Source organism: Coturnix japonica, chromosome 4, assembly GCF_054131305.1.
Source record: "Coturnix japonica strain WE chromosome 4, WE-NBRP24, whole genome shotgun sequence".
NCBI lineage: Eukaryota > Metazoa > Chordata > Aves > Galliformes > Phasianidae > Coturnix > Coturnix japonica.
In genome coordinates this window covers 36,422,269-36,442,932 of record NC_140666.1, presented here as the reverse complement: position 1 = coordinate 36,442,932, position 20,664 = coordinate 36,422,269, and the positions used below count along the sequence as shown (strand labels likewise).

The 20,664-nt window shown below is 50.5% G+C and overlaps 2 protein-coding genes across 13 annotated transcripts in view; one reads left to right on the top strand and one right to left on the bottom strand.

Annotated features, from left to right (window-relative positions):
* Positions 1-7,395, top strand: part of TTC29 (tetratricopeptide repeat domain 29) — a 185,521-nt gene extending 178,126 nt beyond the window's left edge. For all 11 annotated transcript variants that reach the window (XR_014945294.1, XM_015861176.3, XM_032444409.2 and 8 more), the window contains 2 exons: positions 4,622-4,716; positions 5,113-7,395. Coding sequence is in view for 10 of the 11 variants with exons in the window: in XM_015861176.3 (XP_015716662.1) it covers positions 4,622-4,707 (86 nt within the window). In the remaining variant the exon portion in view is untranslated. The remainder of the gene's footprint in view (positions 1-4,621; positions 4,717-5,112) is intronic.
* Positions 7,396-15,515: 8,120 nt separating this feature from the next.
* On the bottom strand, positions 15,516-20,254 carry POU4F2 (POU class 4 homeobox 2). 2 transcript variants are annotated; one of them, XM_085544976.1, is made up of 2 exons: positions 20,104-20,254; positions 15,516-17,575 (listed from the first exon to the last, which is right to left on the bottom strand). In XM_085544976.1, the coding sequence occupies exons 1-2, from the start codon at positions 20,237-20,239 to the stop codon at positions 16,182-16,184; spliced, it is 1,530 nt and encodes a 509-aa protein (XP_085401102.1). In that variant the 5' UTR covers positions 20,240-20,254; the 3' UTR covers positions 15,516-16,181. The 2 variants fall into 2 exon arrangements, with proteins under 2 accessions (XP_085401102.1, XP_015716572.3); XM_015861086.3 differs by lacking the exon at positions 20,104-20,254 and adding an exon at positions 17,975-18,407 and having other exon boundaries at positions 16,143-17,575.
* Between the last annotated feature and the right edge of the window lie 410 nt (positions 20,255-20,664).

Below are 20,664 nucleotides of genomic sequence, written 5' to 3'. Positions count from 1 at the left end.
ATAGTTCATTTAAAGCTATCATTTGTACTCATAAAGATTCATTCATCGCTGTAAATAAATACATATGGTATACTGAAAAGAGAACCAACTCTAGCTTTTATAATCTCAATTAAACAACTTTGTCCGATAAAAGAAGTGCTCTCATTCCTAACTGGGCCATAAGCCCTAAGGGTCTTGTTTGCATGCCTTTATTTATCTTTGCCAGACTGTCCTGCAACGATCTGAAAGCCAGGTGAACCAAGCTAGCTAATTTTTTTCTATCTGCCTACTTGCAAAGACTGACGTTAGCAGTGGCACAATTGTATTGAAGCAAAAGCCCAGCTTACTCTGAAATTCAATTGGATGATCTGTCCTCTTTTCAGTCCCACCTTCTAACCTTTCTAATCCAGAGAGCTCTCTTCCACGTGGCTCTTACAAATGCCTGTGATTAATAATGACTGTGATTCATTAGCCTGTGCTGTTTGCGTTGTTTCCCCAATGGGAGCATTTACTGTCTAGGGATAGCCCATGATTACTCTGCCTTGTGGAACAGTAAGATGCTTTCAATCTAATGTGCTGTCCATGTTTTAGCATAAAATAATATTAAGGCATCCACATAATGGAACTGTCTGAAGATTCATTTTATTAAGCAGTGAAAGAAAATGTGTGTGTGTTTGTATGTGCAAGGGAAACATCATCAGCAAATCTTTTTCACCAGAAATGTAATTTCAGTAGATGTTTTACTTAAAGACACAGCCATTTGGAGATGTAGTTCTTTGGATCTGAGGCTGAAAAATACTCTATAGCAAGCATCTAATTTGGTACAATTAGCAAACTCAGATTGCACGTGGTCTATTCAAAATAGGGGGTAAAAAAAGAAAAAGAAACAGAGGAAGGATTATTGTATGTGTTCCATTTTGCACATATATATTTTAAATGCAATCTACCTTCGAGTACAAAGCTGCAGTGCTCTTAAAAGATTACTATTTCAAGTTGCTTCACATACCTTAACAGAGCATGTAACCTTTTTGCATTATATGATCAACTTTTTGACAGTGCTGGGCCAGCACAGCTAATGGAATAATAGCCTGCAGGGTCCAGCTAAATGATATACGAATATAATCAACCTTTGTGATGACTATTCAAAAGTAATCCCTTTAGCTTTCAACTGCAACATATATTTCAACCAGGCGAGGCCGTATGAAGAAAATCTCTGCAGACTCCACTGATACAATATGGCCTTCATATCCCCACAGTGTGTTCACTGCTCACAGTGAGTTTTAAATTTAAGGTAATGGCTACTGTATATTCATGTGAGCATAGAACAATACCTTTGATTTGTTGGAGAAATGTAGCATTAGCTACCAAGGGCCCTATTCAGTAAACTTTGACACAACCCTTATATATGGTTTACTGCTTATGCTAAATGGAATATGCCTGATAAATATGCTTTGCATGCCCAAATTGTACAAATTCATTAATCTTTATATTCATAAAGCCTCCGAGTACAACTGCCTCCCTTTCAAGTGAACCTAGTCAGCATGCGTGGCTAAACATGTGGGCCCAAGCAGCTTTTAAAACAATCATTGCATCACTTTTGGCTTATCGAGACAGAAAAAATAAGAAACCTGCAAGTGTGGGATGTGCCTATGTTGTTGGCTGTCATATTATTTGCTCCTGTGGCTTTATTCCTACCTCATTACATCATACCACAGATTATATAACTGAAAACAGCTGTGTGACCTTTAAAAATGCAAGTAATTTCTTAATGACAATAATGGATCATTGCTCATCACTTGCATTACCCTGGTATGATAATGTAGCATGCCCCATCAAATCACAGCTAGGGTATGAAGGATCTACTGAAATCTTCTTTCTCTCCCTTCTGGGACAAATATACAGTATTAGGCAGTAGTGACTCTGAATACATAACATCCACTGTATGAAAGAAAAAGATATGTAACAAAAACACTGTATTGTTTCAAAACTACTCTTCCATATACAAAATAGTAGAAGTTTGCACACATTAACAGCATCTGCAAATGTTTTGTTGCATGCATTCATACCTACATATATGTAAAAAACATGTTGCTGACTTTTGAGGCATTGTATTTTAATACTTTATGCCACTTGAGCTACAGTGGATAAGCAAGAGAGAACATAGACTTTCTCCTGTTTGTATGCAGTGTCCCTTGAGCCCACTGCCATTAGGAATCCTTTGCACACTGCTGCAAGGAGCTCCACGGATGGGTTGGCCATGCACAAGGAACTCCTGCTCTGTTTCCAAGCCCACCAGCTGCTGGTTTTGCTATATCTTACCTCTTTCTTTTACTGGAAGAGATAGTGAAAAATAGTTTCTGCTTTCATTCTTGCTTTTCTTGTCATCTCAAAATACTGCCTTTCTCTTTTTTCAAAGACTTTTCAGCTCACTTCATCAGTTTGTGGAGCTTTTCAGTAGAATTCTAGTTTTGAATATTATCTCATGATCACGCAACCTCAGCAATGCAGGTGTTTCCCTTTTTCTTTATAACTTTTTGAGATAAGGCTGCCTTTAATGTCCTGTTCTCTATGAAGTCACTGATCATTGTAGCTTAAGTCTTCTTAGCTGTGGCTTCCAGTATTTTCTGTGACTTCTCACTGATTATATTCTGAAAAGGACTTACAGTTCTGCTTAGCTGTTCTCCTAGGAACATAATGAAATAACAAGGTTTTTAGAAGTATAGTGATCTCTACGTAGTCACATGTAAACAGCAAAAACAACTGAAATGCCAATTCTAGCTGCACTAAAAATTCGACCAGACAATTTTAATTATGTTTTATCAGCAGTACCAATAATGTGTCAAGAACATCCTATTATGATTAATTATATGTACATACTATTAGTATATATTAATGTTTATCTCTACATTTTACCCAACACAAAGAGATAGAAGGAGAATGCTTGATGGTGTGATCTGTGGTGGTGTATATGTATTACCATTATGAATACAAGATGTTTTAATTGTCCCCAAATAGCATAAAACTGCCAAGAAAACATTTATGGCTCAGTATTCCATCAGTTATCCTTGATACGCTTCATATTTGCTGAGAGGGTGGAACCGTTAATCAGGCAATAACAGTTTCGTGTCCAAGTGCAAAGGCAAAAGGCCAAAAGGTGCATGAGAATAGCAATTTATGCTATAATTCCCTGTCTGTCACATGCACCTCTGCACTGTTTCTCTGTATGTGTCCATGTATGGAAGATACATACACACTTTCATGTGTATTTCATTATGAATGTATCTATCCTGTACACATATAATCACATTTCTGGTTCGAGTTACCCACCACTCTTGCACTAGTTTTTCATGGTTGACATTCAGAGATCCTTGTATTAAGGACTGGTTGATTGGTGAATTGGGTTGGATTTTGGTGGTTTGGTTTGGTTTTTTTTTTTCTTTCTGTTGCTTTCTGTCTCCACTGCAGCAGTACAAATATGGGGTTTTTTTGGACATGAATTAAATTGGATGCTTTGTAAGCACCACTGGATGTAAGGCAGAGTCCAGTTTTAGACATCACACTGCAGAAAGGTAGTGACAAATAGGAAGCATCCAGCCTAGGATAACACAGAGGTTAGAAAACAAATATTTAGGAGACTGCATTTGCTTATCCTTTAAAAAAATATTATTATTATTAGAGGAAGGAAAATAGTCCTTAAATCAATTAGAAGTTGTTGTAAAAGAGAACAGTGTTTCTTTATTCTTCACAGCTATCAAAAGTAGAACAAGAAAAAAGATCAGCTTTACTTGCAATTAATATTTCTCCTCATATTAGGGGAAAAATAAGCTGTAAGACTGTGAAGCACTGAAACAGAGAGATTTGAAGTGTTGTGAAAGGGCCTTCATCAGTAGGCTTTGAGAACAAATTTGATGAATACATGTTTGTTATGGACTAGATATACACGCACTTTCTTCGTTTGAGGAAGTAAACCCATCAGTAGTTTCCCAAACAGGAACCAGTCCCCCAGGGATGGTGTGGCTATAACTAAACAGAGGGAGGTGTGTTGCTGGGGGTCACTGGGAACAGAGCAGAAAGCTCAGCCCAGAGGTGGGAGTTTGGTGCAAGGATGGAGCATGGGCTGAGGGTCAAAGGAAGCATCTGGCTAGCAGTAATTTTGGGGTCAAACAATTGCCTCGCAGCCAGCTGCTGTTTTGGCCATGTCCCATTAGGTGTACACTGCTCAGAGACAGCAGCCTTTCTTATCCAAACTCCTCACACTGTTCTGCCTTCTGCACTGTTCACTTCTTCCCCTGGACAATCCTCTGGCTGCCATGCCATCTTTCAGTGCTGTCTTTGATGTCACCCTCCAGATACATCTTGGTTGCTGGCTCCCCATGTTCCCACCTGGACATGTCCCACAAAACCAGCTCTTCTCTGAGAGCCAATGCTCAGGAGTGCCAGAAGAAAAGAAGTTCCCCTCAGTTCTGTGTTTCAGAGTCTGTATTTTATGTGGCTCACCTCACTTGTTGTAGAGAATTACTCTCTTTTATGACTTTCTACTCGGTTACATATTTTTGAAATAAACTTTCTAAGCTACTACTATTAATAGGGATTTTGTAAGCCTGAAACACTACCATACTTTTGTTTGTCTTTTTAATGACAGAGCTCGATAGAGAAACAAGCCCATGTGAGCCTTCTCCAGAAACAAGCCCCTGTGAATCTCCTCCAGAGACCCAAATTGGGGGTTGATCATTCCTGGTACAGTATTTGCTCTTAATCCATGTTCTTTTTAACAATACAGAGATTTTTCACAAGATGTCATTGGTACCAAAATTTAACCAGATTTTGGCAGCCAGCTGCACATCAACTGTTGTACTGTGTCTAAATAACAATATTCTTCCTGCTCGTAAATAAACAAATTCACTGATTTTCTTTTTCCTTTTTTTTTTCTCTTTTTCACTGTTTTTTCCTGCTTTTCGGATTCAATTGCTTTTGATCATGTAGCTGCTTTTAATTTACAGAAATAAGCCTCCGTCTCAAACTGAAGCAAGTCTATTAACTAGATACAGAAGTCGAACATAAAATGTGTTGGTATCAAGAAGTATGCACAAACTTACAACACTTTCTCTTTGTTATTTTTATTTTTCATTATAGAAAACACCTGCTTACTTACAGAAAAGCTGGCAGATGAACGTCATGAGTTCAGGAAGATCTCCAGAAACTCGGGCAACAAAGTAAGAACATTGGTGGAAGTTTAGTTGTTTAAGTAAGTGCACGTTGTTACAGTATAAATATCTGACAGCTGTAAGTTCTTATATGACTAATGTCATATGTGTGGTTCTGTTTTTCTATCAAAAATAGCTACTGTTGTTGAAATAAATGCAGAAGGAAAGTAATGTAGAGCAGTGTGCTTTTTGTTCATATTGCTTATTATCTTTCAAAGCGTTAAGATACCACACATCTTATATGCCTGCTGAAGTGCATAGGAATCCAGGGTGCTCAGTATGTTGGAAGATCACTTTCTAAATGTCTGGATATCTTCTTTAAATCACAAATTATTGCCCCATTCAGATAAAATAGTCTCCAATCTTGATGCCTCATCCATGGAGCTTTCTATAATGTTTGGCATCTGTGCTTAACGATTGTGGCTCAACTATGGCCTGAACAGAATAGGCAACAGGTTCCAGTAGTGACCCACGGCAGTCTGACTCCCATGGTCTTCATTGGTGTCAGAAGCATTTCTCAGCTGCTGTCACTGCTAACCCTGCAGTTAAGGGGTAGAAGGTGGTGGCTATTGCCTTGCAAAGTATATGGCAAAACAGAGCTTGGAACCTACAGATTTTATTCAGGAAAACTGATTCAAGCTTTTGTAATTTCACATGTTAGAAAACCTGTTCTTTGAAACTTTCTAAATCCCAATAATTGAATTTGCGTGACTTTAAACAGAGGTTTCCAGTGTCAGAGTCAGAAGAAAGCTCCATTAGACCTGCAGTCATTTGCTGTGCAGGAATTTGAGCAGGCAACAGGTTTTGCCATAGTAATAATTCATTGTTTTTCTTCAGGACTATGATTTAAGCAACTGGTTGACATGTGACAATAGGATTTTTGCCTCCAAAGGAGAGGTGAACAATATACCATTAACTAGCTCACATTAGACCATTTTTGATCAATGTAAGCATAAATACATGTAATAATAATTTTATTCTTTTTACTTAGAGGTCATTATCATCCAAACACAAGGCTTGTTACAGCAGTTTTCATATAGACCATTTTCACAAGGCTGAAAATTTGTTTAGGAGAGTTCCTAAATACCCACACACATATAGAAAGACACAGACCTGCTTACTGAGTGCTAAAGCAATAAAACGATTGAGATAAGGAAAGCAGAACCATTAAATAAACATAAACAACAGCAGTATGCAGTTTAGTCGTTATACTTTAATGCTATTGATACAAATAAAATTAGAAAAACAACACAGAGACTGGAAATAACATCAGAAAGTCACTTTAATCTGGAAACTCTTCTAGTCTTAAAAGGACTGCTTTAAGAAGTTGCTAATTTTAGAGATTTGTAATTTTGTTAAATAGCACCCATATTCATCACTAAATTTTTCCAATCTGAACTCACTGCTCAGTGATAACTTTTGTACACCTGTAAGGAAACAGTCACAAAATTCATCCTCTAAGTTCCAAAGCATTAGCTCTGCCATGCTTCCTAAGAACACACCTTGTGTAGGGAACCTGCTTTGGCAGGGGAGTTGGACTCGATCTCTGGAGGTCCCTTCCAACCCCTACAATTCTGTGATTCTGTGATTCCTGTTAGTCATAAAGCTTTTAATAAAAGTGAGGAGACTTCTACCATCCTGTAGTGGTGCAATAGCAAGTTGTGTTCTCCAGTACCAGGAAGCTCCAGCAGAATTGTTTATTGAGCTCTATGACCCTGTTGTCCCGCCCAGGAACTCTGACTGGCAAGTACTGTCTGTCTGGGCAGCATGCAGCCATTCTGCTCCTTGCAGACTGTTTCAAAACAAAGACTTGCTGAATAGATGATAGTAAATCAGTCTCTGAACTGTTCTGAAGTGGTAACGCTGATGTGTTTAAAATCTCTGTAATGAGGTATGGCATCTGGGACATGAAAACAAAGACTGCTTTTGGATTAGGATTTTGGTAGGTTTCACTGTGCATGTATCTGATGGCATTGGCTAGCAATTACTAGCAGAGGGAAAGGTTGTCCTCAGAAAGGATTCTGTTTATGATTATGAAAAACATGTTTTCTAACCTTTAATAAAGTATGTCTGGAACTATTTTGTTTTCCAAAACTGTCTTGTTTGACAGTGTATCTCTATAATATCTCTATATTTTCCACACTTATGCCCACAGATGAATAGAATGTATGTGCTGTTCCTTGAAGACAAACAAATAAAACATGTTGATGAATATTTGCATGTCTGCATCTTCTTTTGACATAGACGTGTCAGACAGCCTTGAGACTAGAGCAGCTTCCAGGTACAGCTGATCTGTGTGAGACCTAAGCAGAGTGAGTCCCTACCTGAAGCCTCTGGGGATGGTGGTGTGAGTGTTCAGCCCTGGAAGAATCGCTCCATTCTTTGTAATCAGACAGCGGGGAGAAAGTCTAAAGTTCTAGCAGCCATGCTACCTCCATGTCAGCTCTGTAGCTTGGCCATCTGCAGTATAGGGAGACAGGCAGACAGCAAAAAACAGATCTTCAGCAGCATATGGAAGACCAGGAGTCTGGGGACTTGCCACTCTTAGGACGGGAGCAGTAACAGCTCCTGGCTCCTGCTCAGCTTTGAACTGAGAGGTGGGCCTTGTCCCTGGGAGGCAGCTTCTCAAAATACCAGCTTTCATGATCAAAGAGCCTCATGTGGAGAGGTACAACACCTCTGAAAGGCTGCTACCCCCAGCACTGACCTATTCTGTCTCAGACCATTGCAGCCCCATCTTCCTGAGAGACTTGAGAACGTATTGCTCCATCTGGCTGCAGGATCTCTGTTGGCAATTGGATTACTTGAATCTGGACTCAACTAAAAACATCCTGCAGGAAGCCTCCCCAAAGCACAGTGTCTGCTGTTATTTTCTCCCGCTCTCTTTCATAAGAGCTCTCTGCCTCCCAGCTCCTCAGCACAGCTGAATCAGGAAATCAGCTGCTTTCTTTCCATGTGTCATCACTGTGTGTTCTCTGGGCAGGTCAGCTCATGCCATACTCACAGTGCAAATGAAATGTGTTTGCGATAAGGGAAGTTCAGGATCACCTGACTTCTGTCTCCTGCTTTATCACAGCACCCCTTCAACTTCTGCATTCTTAACTGCAGAGAGCTTTCATATCCACCAAGCCATGATGCTCTCAGAGGAGGTCTATGATATTAGAATATTTGATGAACGAGAGCCTTCGCATTTACTTCACCCCTCCCAACCTCTGTTGTGGCAGAGCATTATCACCAGAGCATTTGCATTTTGCAATGCATTTGGCAGAAATGGCTGAACAACAGCCTGAGATGGGGACAGCTGTGCAGAAAGATGCCAGGATTTATGGCTTCTCGAATCCTTCCGGTCATGTTGAAATGCAGCACTAACAGGCAGCATCCAGCTGCTGCTGCTGTTGGTGCTGCTGGCTGTGGCCACTCACCTGATTCATTTTCTAGGTTTTTTCCTCTTTTCTCCTGTTTAGAGAATCACAGGACAGTGGAATCTGCCTTATAGAACTGCTTTCCAAGTCCATCTGTGCCAATGGAAATAAAAACTAAGCTGAGAGTGTATCTGAAATAAAAGAATAAAAAGATAAACAAATATATTTGCAAAAAGCATGCTTGCCTTAGTAACCACCTGTGTTCTGCCCAAGTCCCTCATCCCACTGTCGGGAGCTGCTGTGTTTCCATCAGTGAGACGATGCATCTCTTCCCAAAAGCTGCTGGGTTTAATCTCACCATCAAATGGTGTGATTCATTTCTGCAGTCCCTGCTGCACATTTCTTAATATTAGACAGGAGTGAAATATCTTCAGGACTGGGAGTGGGAGCTGAGTTGACTATTTTTTTTCAAAGGAAAAGGATGCTGGAAATGTATCGTGGTCTTCATCAGCGGGGAGATCAGTGAAACCAATGGGAGGCTCCTGAGCTGCATACAATGAGCCTGTCAGGACCAAAGTGGGCTTCCACACCCCAGGTGACAGCCCTCAAGGTTCAGCCATACATCAGACATCTCTCAGAACGCTGGCACAGCTGTAGCAGCCCGGAGTTGGCTGCATGCACCCATGGCAGGGTGGAGAGGGACTGGGCCTGCTGCAGGCTGCCCTGCATTCCACATTCCCCCTCACAAATTTAGCCTTCCCATCACAGACCAGGTGTTTGTATTGAGGGATTCTGAATTTCTACCTTAGTTACCTTCAACACCTTTAATATGCAAATATAAGCATCATATAACATGCATCATATATCATAACATGCATCATAAGCGTTCTGTGAGCCAAGTAAGTTTGTTTTGTAGCTTAAAGTGGTTCTGCCATCTTTGACTGTTCTTTTGCATCCCTGCATAGTGATCACCTATTTCTAGACGAAGTCTCTCCCACACTTTTGTTTCTGTTTTGTCATGGCTGAATCCTGGGTCAGGAGCTCAGTCTTCTTTTCACACTTAGTCACGTCTGCCATTGCTGCATTTTAAAAATAAATAATTAAATAAATAAATAAATAGGCATTTGTGCTGTTGTGTTGCTAGGAAAGATGAAACTGTTCCATCCTGCTGAAAAGGGACACGACTCGCTGGCTGCCCGCATACAGGGGAGGTGGACCAGCTCTGTTTAGCTGTGCTGATTTTCCTAGCTGTTTTGCCAGCTGGCTTTCAGGCATTGCTAGCCTTTGGGGGATGAATTTGTTCTGCATTAAGTGGGATTTTGGTCTACCTGCATCTCTTTGTAGCCTTCCTTCACTGTAACCTTGTGTGGCGCTGAACGAAGACTTAGTATAGCTGAGATGATCATCTGTGCTGAGCTATTTGTAATTAAGCTTTGCTGCAGGCAACTGATTAGTACAAGTTACATTCTGCCCTCAGAAAAATGAAGGCACAGAGCCCAGGATGCCATCGATCCCTGTATAGCAGGGTGCAGCTGAACGCCTGCAGGTTCTGCCCTTCAGAAAACAGGACCTTCACCTCCAGGTCTGCTTAAGGGGCACACTCACAGCACTGAATATCAGCCATAAACTAGTGATGCTTTCATCCAACATCATGCACAACTGCCTCCCTATTAACTGGAGGGCACCCTGATGTCTCTTTAATGGGGGTTAGCATTATTTATAGCAATTTACAGGTGTGCTGCTAAAAGACCAAACCGTAAATCACCTCCAATGCTGTTCTGTGATGAAGTGTCTCTGCATTATTGAACAAATTGTCCCAACATGACTGAATGATGCACAATGGAAAAACTTGCCACACAGATGTGATATGGAAAAGGCCACAATCTCATGTATTTAGTTTAGATCAATAATTGCAGCTGATGTGATCCTTGAGTGATGTGAGGAAAGATGGAGCAGCACCTTCTTCCTAGAAAGCCGGATCTGGCAACAAACCACTCAAATCATTGTATAGCTCCTTTGTATTGTGCTTGCAGGTGGGTTTCCTCCTTCAGTGTAGTGTACCATTATGTGCCACAGGGCTTTCTTATTTCTTTACCCAACCTGGGACACACAAGAAAGACACTGAGGCCCTGGAGCATATCCAGAGGAGGGCAATGAAGCTTGTGAATGAAGCACAAGCCTTATGAGGAGTGGCTGAAGGAGCTGGGATTGTTCAGTCTGGAGAAAAAGAGGCTCAGGGGAGACCTTATTACTCTTTACAACTGCCTGAAAGGAGGTTGTGGTGGTGTGGGGATCGGCCTCTTCTCACAGGGAACAGCAATAGGATGAGAGGTGACAGCACCAGGGGAGGTTCCAGTCGGATATTAGGAAACATTTACTCGCAGAAAAAGTGGTTAAGAATTGGAACAGGCTGCCCAGGGAGGTGGTGGAGTCACTGACCCTGGAGGTTTTAAGAAGTGTGTGGATGTGATACTGAGGGACGTGGTTTAATGGGTGTGGTGGGGATGGGTTGGTGGTTGTACTAGGTGATTTTAGGAGTCTTTTCCAACCTTTATGATTCTATGGCAGTTTAAGGACCATCCAGCGCAAAGCACAGACCAGTGCCTTTTCCCTTGGTCAGGCCACTTCTCAGTGAGGCCCAGCACCATGCCATGCCCAGCAGCTGGCACTAGCAACTAGGTCTTGCAAAGGCCGGACCCACAGGCAAAGAGAGGCTGTATGGAAGGTGAGGAAGGAAGGCTGGGGACAGGATGGAGGGGTCAGTGTTTGTGCTTCCTGCTCGGGGCCTTGAAATGAGCCCTGGAGTCACACTGGGGTCTGTGGCCGTGCATCTCCGTGCCTCCCCAGCATGCATTTAAAACCCAGCTCAATGAAACCAATAGAGCAGAGCAGGAAAGAGCTTAAACAGGAGCACATCCCCACAGATCTTGTGCAGCAAGGCAGCTGACAGAGGGGCAGACTCCATGTGCATCCCACACAAGGGAGAAGGCAGAAAATCACATGCACGCCTGCCCCAGGCAAGAGGTTTTATTAATGCTCCATCCCCGGGAAAAGCATCAGTCAGACTTTGTGCTTGATTTGACACCACAGAACCCAGCTAAAAGCCATGAACCCAGTGCTGCTCAGCCTTCTTGCTACACCAGCCTGGGCAGGCTGTGCTACAGAAGAGTGAACTGCCTTTTCTTGGGTTGGGTGAGGCAGTGTGTGCTGGGTGTATCCCACTGCCTGTGTTCTGGGCGGAAGATTCAAGCACATAACAAGTTCAGCTTTCTGAAGGTGCTGGTGGCAGAGTGGACCCCTGCTCCAGATGTTTTGCAGGTGCTTCACTTCAACTGCTCATCCAACCCCAGTGGCAGCTATTCCACTCCTGGAAGGTGGCCAGCAGCATGGGCCAGCCTCCTGGCTGCTTGTGGCACACCAAGTGGCGCTCTGGTACCCCTGAGAGTGCTTGGCACACAGTATCAGACACACACACCCTGCAACACATCCATCCCTTTCCTGTGCATTGCCCCTGCTCTTGGAAAGCCCATTGCAGCACAAAGTGGAAGCAGGGCTGGCACGTTTTCTTTCCCAGGACCTCGTAATGAATGTGTTTTGCAAAAATAAATAAAGAAATAAAGGAGCGAAGGAAAATGTCAGACACATAAACATGCCACAAGAAGTTGAGCCTTTGGATCAAATCGCTTGAGACTAGACGTCTCCAAAACAGGGAGGCAGGGATCGGGATTTACACCTCCACCAGCACAGCTCAGCCCCCAGCTGCTGAACTGAGTCTAACACAGAGCTGCGTATGACATGAGAACACCCTAACATCTGTCTCCGGGTGAATCCCCATCCCTGTGTCCCAGCGAGCGCAGCGGTCGCCCTCCCCGGCCCCTCAATGCCTGCCCGGGGCCGCTCCGCGGGGCGGTGATGTGACCGTCTGCGGAGCGGGGTCACCGAGGGGAGGAGAGGGCCGAGCCGGGAGCCCCCGCCCCACGGCCGCACGCTGGGATCGGCACCCGGTGGCCGCGGGTGGCTCCCCGCCGCCTCCCCGTTAATGACGCCCGCCCCCGGCGCTCTCATTACCGCTGTACGGCTCCCGCCCGAGGCCGACGGCGCGGGGCGAGGGGTTGATCGCGGCCGTGCCCGCTCGTACCGGAGCGGGGTCGCCGCGCCCCGGTCGGGGGAGCCCCCGTTCCGCCCCGCGCCGTCAGGGGCGCAAACCCCTCGGGGGGGCCCGGCTGCTGCCGCTCCCCCAGGTTGTCCGCGGCGCTGCTCCTCCAAACTCATCTAAATTACATCAATAACAGAGCGCACTCTTTAATGAGCTCTCGACTTTAAAGACTTGAAGGATATTAACAAGCCGCTTGACAAATGGTGCTTAGAAGCACATTAAAGACGCTGCTAATGGAGCGCATAATGACGGCTAATTTTCGATCAGATATAAATTAGAGCCCCAACAGTTATTTGCCTTAAGGACTTTATGTAAATGATCCCGCTCGGCACAAAAGGGGAGGCGAGGCGCTGCCGAACGCCGAGGCCGCCGGACGGGGCGCGCAAACCTCGCGTGTCCCGCAACCCGCAGCCCGCTCCCGTCCGGAGCGCTCCCGATGGCAGAGCGGGACTGTGGGACGAGGAAGAGGAAGAGGAGGAGGGAGACAGCAGCCGGGCAGGGCCGGGCACAGCTGCTAGTCGGGATCTACCCAGGGCAGGAGCTGCGGGATGGAGCCATGCAGCCCTGGGAGCGCCTTTCCAGAGCGCGCGGCTTTCCTCCAGGAGCTGGGGTTGGGTTGGGAAAGAGCTCCTTTTTTTTTTTTGCCCCCATTATTTGGGTTGTGGGTTTGTTTTTTTTTCTCAACAAGTGACGGCGGGGCCCGGACCCGGCTTCGGCCCACACCCGCCCAGGAGGAGCGAGACCACCGCCACGCGGGGGTTCCTCGGGGATCCCCCATCGGCCCGGCCTCCCGATCAGCGTTACCTGTGCGGGGCGCGCCGAGACAGGGCCGGGTCCCTCCTGCGCTGCGCTTCGAGCACCGCGGGGGGGTCACCTGGCAGAACAACAGCGACAACAAAAGGGGGGTGTCGTGCCTCCACCCCGACTCCCGCACCCGCCGGGGCGGGGATTTAGAGAGTAAAACCTCGCACACACACAGCCCCGTCCCACAGCCCCGCTCCCCGGCCTCCCCCGCACCGCCCCGCTCCGCGCTCAGCCTCGACGGGACCGTACTCACCCGGGCGGCCCTGGGGCCGCGCCTCCGCCTCCTCCCGCTGCGCAGCGCAGCGCTCCATCGATTTGTTCCTGGGAAAACGCGGCGCGTTCTTATAGCAGCTCCCAGCAATTAATATTGCATTAACCCTATTAAAAAAAAAAATCCCCGAGCCCAGCGATCCCGCACCCTATCGCGGCCATCCGGCATTGACGGCGGTGTAACCGGAGCCCCGAGAGGCGCGTGGGGCGCACCCGGTGCGGTGCAGAGAGAGGGAGGGGTGCGGGGGGGGGCTCTATTTAATTTCGGGTCCGTGGTTTTCTAATTCGAGATTAAAAGCAGTCACGTCTTTGAAGGCAGACACTCGGTGTGAGCGTACAGTTAAAATATTCCGTGCCGCCGTCCCCAGCCTGAGCCCCGCTACTCCCCGGCGTCATTAATGTTTAATCACCATCCCGGGCTGGGGCGAGGGGAGCGGGGAGGCTGCCCGCCTCCGCGCGGCGGATAAAGGCGGAGGAGCGTGGATCTCTCCCACCCTGCGAACGCAGAGACCCCTCCGGGGGCAGCCCCCGCCGCCACCAAAGCTGCGCCCGAAGGAAACGGGGGCGGGGTGGGGGGGCGTCTCCGGGAGAGCCGGTGGAGGCCCGGAGGGAGGGCAGGGGCTCGTAGGGGCATTGTCTCCCAAAACAAAGCGCCCTCGGCCCCCAGCCCCGCTGCCCTCCGCCGCCCCTCCTCCCATTTCCTCCCAACCTGCGCGGGACGGAGCCCCGCGGCCCGGTTTTCGCGTGGGAGAGGGCAGAGCTCATCCCGGGTCAGCGGAAGGTAAAACCCAAACCCACCGCGGCCGCTCTCCGAGCAGTTCCCCGTCAGCGCCCCGCCGCCGGACCGTGTTTCCCTTCTCTCCGAGTCGGGGAGCGGGCGCTGCGGGAGCTGTGCCCTCAGCCGGGCTGTCGCGCAGGGACGCGTTAATTTCAATTCCCGAGGAGGATTTCCCACTCCCGCTCGCTCTGACCCACAGTAATTAGCTGAGATAACTAATGATTACTTACTTATTCCTCGTAATTATCTGGATTTAATAATTCGCTGTGTAATTTATTAATTCGCCCCTAATAGCCTTTAAGTGAATGGCTCATTTAGGAGAGCGAGGCGGAAGTTCGGGGGCTGCGCGTTCCGAACGATTTGGGGGACGATTTGGACACAATCTGGGGGTTTTCTGCCGACTCCCAGGCGCTGCTCTGGCTCCCCCCAACCCCCCCAGGCCGGGCCTCCGGTGCTCGTCGTCCAGCGGGGGCAGCCCCGGGTCCTCCGCCTCCGCCCCCCCGACCCCGGGAACCCTCGGGGCGGGCTGGCGCTGGGGGGAGCGGGGCGGGGCGGGGCACGGGTCCCCCTGGCAGTGCCCGTGGCCGTGCAGCCGGAGCCGGCGGGGAGCGGAGAGATGAATATTTCATGGCGATTTGTGCCTCATCTCCCGGCTCTTGTGAGCACCGCGGGGCGAAACCACTTTGTTTCTTTTTCTTTTTTTCCCTTTCTTTTCAGCTCATTTTTCTTCTTCTTCTCCTTTTTCTTTCTTTGTTTTTTTTTCTTTCTTTTTATTATTATTATTTTGGGGTTTTTTTCTCTTCTTGAGCTGCCAAAAAGCGGCTCCTGTCCCCGCTCTCCCCGCGGTGCGGAGCTGTCCGCGGTGCTGACGGCCCGAGAGGGGACAGGGGAAGGAGGCGAGCAGCGCCCGCGTCGCTCCAAGGACCAAACGCGAGCATCTTTTTGGTTTTTTTTTTAATGAAAGACGATCCAACACCATTGAAAAATAACTCGGTACATTACTAGAATAAATAAAGCTCCTATTAACAAAAATAAAGAAAGAAATCCAAATAAACAGCCAACGAAAGCGGGGCGTGTACACAACGCGGGGCTCCGACCGGCCCCGCTCCGAGCTCTGCTCAGCGCAGCCCCGCGCTCCAGGGGCAGCTCCCCGCGGGCGGTGCGGGGACGGGGCCGGGCGGGCGGGCGCTGCTCGCTGCCCTCCGAGCGAACGGAACCGCGGCTTCGCTCCAAAGAGACCCCCGGAAAAAAGGGGGCTTTCCTCCGTGTGAAAGTATTGCGATGAAAGGCGAGAAAGAAATAAATACCGAACCGACCGGCGGAGCAAAGAAAGAGGGAAATCGATAACGTGGAGAGCGGAGGGAGCGAGCCGGGCGGGCACCGCCGCGATGCGATGCGGGGCGCGGAGCGGAGCCCCGCGGGTTCCCGGACGGGGCTGAGCCCGGGCAGCGCTGCGGGGACGGCCGCCCGCGGAGAACCAAAGCGGAACCTCGGGTGGGAATTTACAGAGGGGAGGGGCGGGGGAGGAAAGCTCACGTTCATCGATGCTACCAACACAAAATGTTTGATTCTCACTAAGCAAATTTTTTTTTCTTTTTTTTTTTTTTTCTTTCTTTTTTTTACTGTTCTCAAGACTCAGATGGAGGAGGTGTCATTAATTGGAATGAGCACGGAATGAAGTTGCCAGCGAGAGAAATCAATAATTTACAGGGGCTGTCGGGCGGCAATCTACCGGCGGCTCCGAGGAGCGGCGGAGCGGCTCTTCCCTCAGCGTCACAACTTCGGGGCGGGCGGGGGCAGGAACCACAGTAAAAATATATATATATATATTTATAATTCGCAGTGTAAATGCAGAAAAGCCTGCCTTTGTGTTTTTTTTTTTTCTTTTTATCATTATTATTCTTATCTAAATGAAAATACTTTAGAGACGTCTCTCGCGGCTCCCGCCGGCAGTCCCCATCCCGAGGCCCCGGGCGCGGCGGGGCGAACCCCCGGTACCTCCGGCTGCGGCCCGGCGGCCGCCTCCCCCTCTCCTCCTCTCCTCGTCCCGCGGAGCCGCAGCGCCGGGCCGCGCTCAGATGCCCGCCGAGTATTTCATGCGCTTCTGCTTCTGGCGCTGGTTGCAGAACCAGACGCGCACCACGTTCTTCTTGAGGTCGAGCTTCTCGGCGATGGCGGCGATCTTCTCGGAGGACGGTCGCGGCTGCAGAGCGAAGTAGGCCTCGAGCGAGCGCTTCTCGGGGGCGGCGATGGAGGTCCGCTTGCGCTTCTTCTCGGCGCCGCTGAAGAGCTCGGGCTTGGCCAGCTTCTCGCGGTGCGACTTCTCGGCCTCCTCCAGCCAGGCCTGCAGGATGGGCTTGAGGGCGATCATGTTGTTGTGCGACAGCGTCAGCGACTCGAAGCGGCAGATGGTGCTCTGGCTGAGCGAGCCCACGCCCGGGATCTTCAGGTTGGCCAGCGCCGAGCCCACGTCTGCCTGGGTCACCCCCAGCTTGATGCGGCGCTGCTTGAAGCGCTCGGCGAACGCCTCCAGGTCGCGAGGGTCGGCGTCCACGTCGCTCACGCAGCCCATGTGGGCCGGCAGCCCGTGAGCGTGGGCCATGCCCAGCGCCGCGGGGTGCATGGGGGCCATCCCCGCCATGTGCGGAGCGTGGCCCGGCGCCGAGGACACGACGGCGCCGTCGGGGGCCGCCATGGCTCCCAGCGCCAGCCCCGGCGTCAGGTGCTCCAAGAGTTCCCCCTCCAGCGCCTGGTGAGGCTGCGGGTGGTGGTGGTGGTGGTGGTGATGGTGGTGGTGGTGGGCGCCCGCCAGCGCGGACGGGTGCGAGATGGGCACCGACGAGGAGGAGGCGGCCGACGTGCAGGGGATGGCGTTCATGGTGTGGTACGTGGCGTCCGGCTTGAAGGGGCTGTGGTGCGGCGGGTGCGGGTGGTGGCTCTTGCCGGGGGAGACGATGTCCACGGCTGCCAGGGCTTCGGCGCGGGCCAGCAGGCTCTCGTCCAGACCGCCGAATATATTGCTCTGCAATTGCAAATAGAAGGCGCACATAACGCTCAGCGGGGAATTCGCCTCCCCGCGCGCTCCGCCGCGCCGCTACGACCTTCCCCGCATGTTAAGAGAGAAATCCCGGCTAAAAAAAAAAAAAAAAAAAAAAAAAAAAAAAAGAAGAAGAAGAAGAAAAAAGAGAGAGAGAGAGAAAGGGAAGGGGGAGAGGGGAGAGGAACGCGAGGAGCGTGCACACGGCCGCGCGGCAGCGCCCGGCCACGCCGCACCCGGGTCATCAAAATTCATACGGGCGGCGGGAGCCGCGCACGCACCGCTCGGGCCGGGCGATTCGCTGCGCGGCCATGAAAAAATCATCAGCGGGCGCGGGGCCGCCGGGGGTTCCCTTAAAGCGGGCGGCGGGCGGCGGGCACCTACCGGAGGGGCGGGCAGACAGCCCCGCCGCATCGCCTCCGCGCCGCCGCCGGAGCCGGAGCCGGAGCCCGAGCCAGAGCCAGAGCCTCCGCCGGGGCCGGAGCCGGAGCCAGAGCCGCGTCCGGCGGTGCCGCCGGTGCCGGTGCCGGTGCCGCCGGGGGAGCTGGCGGAGGGGGCGGCGGCCGAGGGGCAGGGCGAGGCGCTGTGCAGGGCCGAGTACTTGGTTTCGTGGAGGCCGCCGCCGCCGCCGCCTCCGCCGCCTCCGCCGCCGCCGTGGGGGAGGCCGAAGGGCTGCTTGCTGCTCAGGGACATCATCGTGCCGCCCGCGGGAGGAGGGCGGCGGCGCGGGGCCGGGGGGCCCGGACCCCCCGGAAAAGCCGCGGGAGCCCCCCCGCCTTCCCGGCCCCCCCTCCCCCGGCCGAAGAAAAAATGCGAAAAGCCCCGCTCGGCCCCCGGCCGCCCGCCCGAACCCCGCCGGGCAGCGCGCGGCCGGGAGACGCGGCTCCGGGAGTCGCGCCGGGGTTGCGCGGGGGTTGCGCGGGTGCCTCCCGCCCTCCGCCCGCTCGCTCGCCGCCGTCCGCCGCCGTCTCCTCTCCGGCGCCGGCCCTCGCCGCTCGCCGAGTGCCCTCCCCGCCGCCGCGCCGCTGGGTTTTACTCTCTCCCCTCCGTCCCTCCCCTCCCGCCTGTCACTACGGCCCGGCTCCGCCAAGGGCCCTACGCGCCCGCCCGCTCGCCCCGGCCCCCTCCTCCGCCGCTCCTCGCCCGCCCCCCGCCGCCCCCGCGCCCACCCCCGCGCCGCGCCCCGCCGCCTCCCTCCGAGGGGAGGGAGGGAAAAAAACGAAAAAGGAGAGGGAAAAGAAAAAAAAAAAAAAAGAAAAAAAAGAAAGGAAAAACGATAAAAAGAGAAAATAAAAGGAGAAGCGCATCGCCCCAAAACAGAGCTCCAGTGAAAAAAATAAAATTAAAAAAAAAAAAAAAAAAAAAAAAAAAACGGAAAAAAGAAAGAAAAAAAAAAAAAAAAGGAAACGGAAGGAAAAGTGCTGTCCACGCTCCAAACGAGCCCGCGGGCCCAGAGCCGCCCGGCGGGGCTCCTCTCACGAGGGCGCAGAGGGAGGCGCGGAGCGGCGGCTGGGTCTGCCCCGGGGCCGGGGGGGGTCCCGCAGGGCTCCGCGTCCGAAGGGGAAGGGAAAGAAGCGTGGAGCTCCGCGGGGCGACCGGGTCCGCTTCCGGGAATTTTACTTTGCAGAGGGAAGGTTAACATAAGTGCTTAGGTGTTTAATTTCTCACCTAAACAGCAGAGTTGGTAATTTTAAGGGAAATAGAAAAAAAATTGCATTGTATCAGCTCTCACTGTCGCCGGCTCGGAGAAATGAAATAAATCAAAGTTAAAAGCTTGAGTATCATTTAATTATGGTGCGAATAGCGCTTGGAAAGAAGTAGAACAACATCTCTAAACAAATTACGGCCGGGCCAGGAAGGAATTATTAGATTGAAATTTCATTTAGGCTCGGGAGACACCGCGCTTCAATATGTAATCTGTTATGCCTCATCTGATTTGTATGCTTAATTCAGCTTGACGAATTTATTAGTTTTCATAATAGTAAAAAAATCGAGCGGCACTATGGGCTAATGCATTGTGTGTACTATAAATTGTGTGTCACCGTTGAAAGGCTGAAGTCTATAGAAATCTTTTATTAATGACAACACAGGAAAGAGGATTTTCTTGGGAGCCTTCGAGGAGCTCACGCCGCAGCCCCGCGTCTCAGCAGGCCATTAACACGCCGCCATGCTAATTAGGCGACTTCGTGAGTGATATCATTTCAAACTTTAAATTATGTTCTAATTAACGAGGGTTGTCCAATTTGCTCAATCTTCAGAAGCCTTTCCGCTCGGCTCATCAGCCCAAACCGCCGAGCCGCTCCGAAGCCCGACAAAACTCCACCGAGAACCGTTCGGGCTCCGCAAGGTTCCGGGCGCTGCCCCCAATGGCCCGCGCAGAGCCGCGCAGAGCCGCGCAGAGCAGCGCAGAGCAGCGCAGGAGCCCGGCCGCAGCTCGGCCCTCGCCGTGCCCCGAGCCCCGCGGCGGGGACCCCCCGCTTTCCGGGAAGAAGCAAAGAAAGGGGCAGAAATACCTCGCTCCGCCGGGCGGTCCGGGGTAAGGCGGCCTCGCGGAGAGGGCTCTGCGCGCTTCGCGCTGCGGCTCAACATTGGCGAGGAGTTCCATCGCAATAAAATCTCCCCACGACGTATCTTTAACCCCTCCCGCATTGAGTTTAATTACTTGCAATAGTTGTTCTAATGTATGCCGTCACATGGGAGCGCGGAGGATGCATATCGTTAATATGAATTAATCTGGATCGTAATCGCACCTGACAGCTCTCCGCAAACCGCCGCGCACCGCCGCCGCCCCACGCGGTCGGGACGGGGCCGGACGGGCTCGGGGCTCACGGAGAGACGCTCCCCTCATTCTCCCCCGCCCTCCCCACCCCCCTCCCTCCTGCATCGGCCCCGCAGCGCGTAGAGCCCGCGGCCCCCGTGGGGGCACCGCCCCGCTCCCCCTCACCCCCCCGTCCCGGTCACGGCGCGGTCCTCGCCCGCAGCTCAGCGCGGGTCTCTCTGTGCCCGCGGCACCGCGGTCGCATTTTTGGAGCGATCGTTTTTGTGGCTTTCGGTTGTGATTTTTTAAAATTTTT

Bases quoted from the DNA above. Each gene is read 5' to 3' on its own strand.
- POU4F2 (XM_085544976.1), bottom strand. From the start codon at position 20,239: ATGCGGGAGGGGTTAAAGATACGTCGTGGGGAGATTTTATTGCGATGG. The intron at 17,576-20,103 runs GTATTTCTGCCC...TTGCAATTGCAG, and splicing joins GGACCGCCCGGCGGAGCGAG to AGCAATATATTCGGCGGTCT.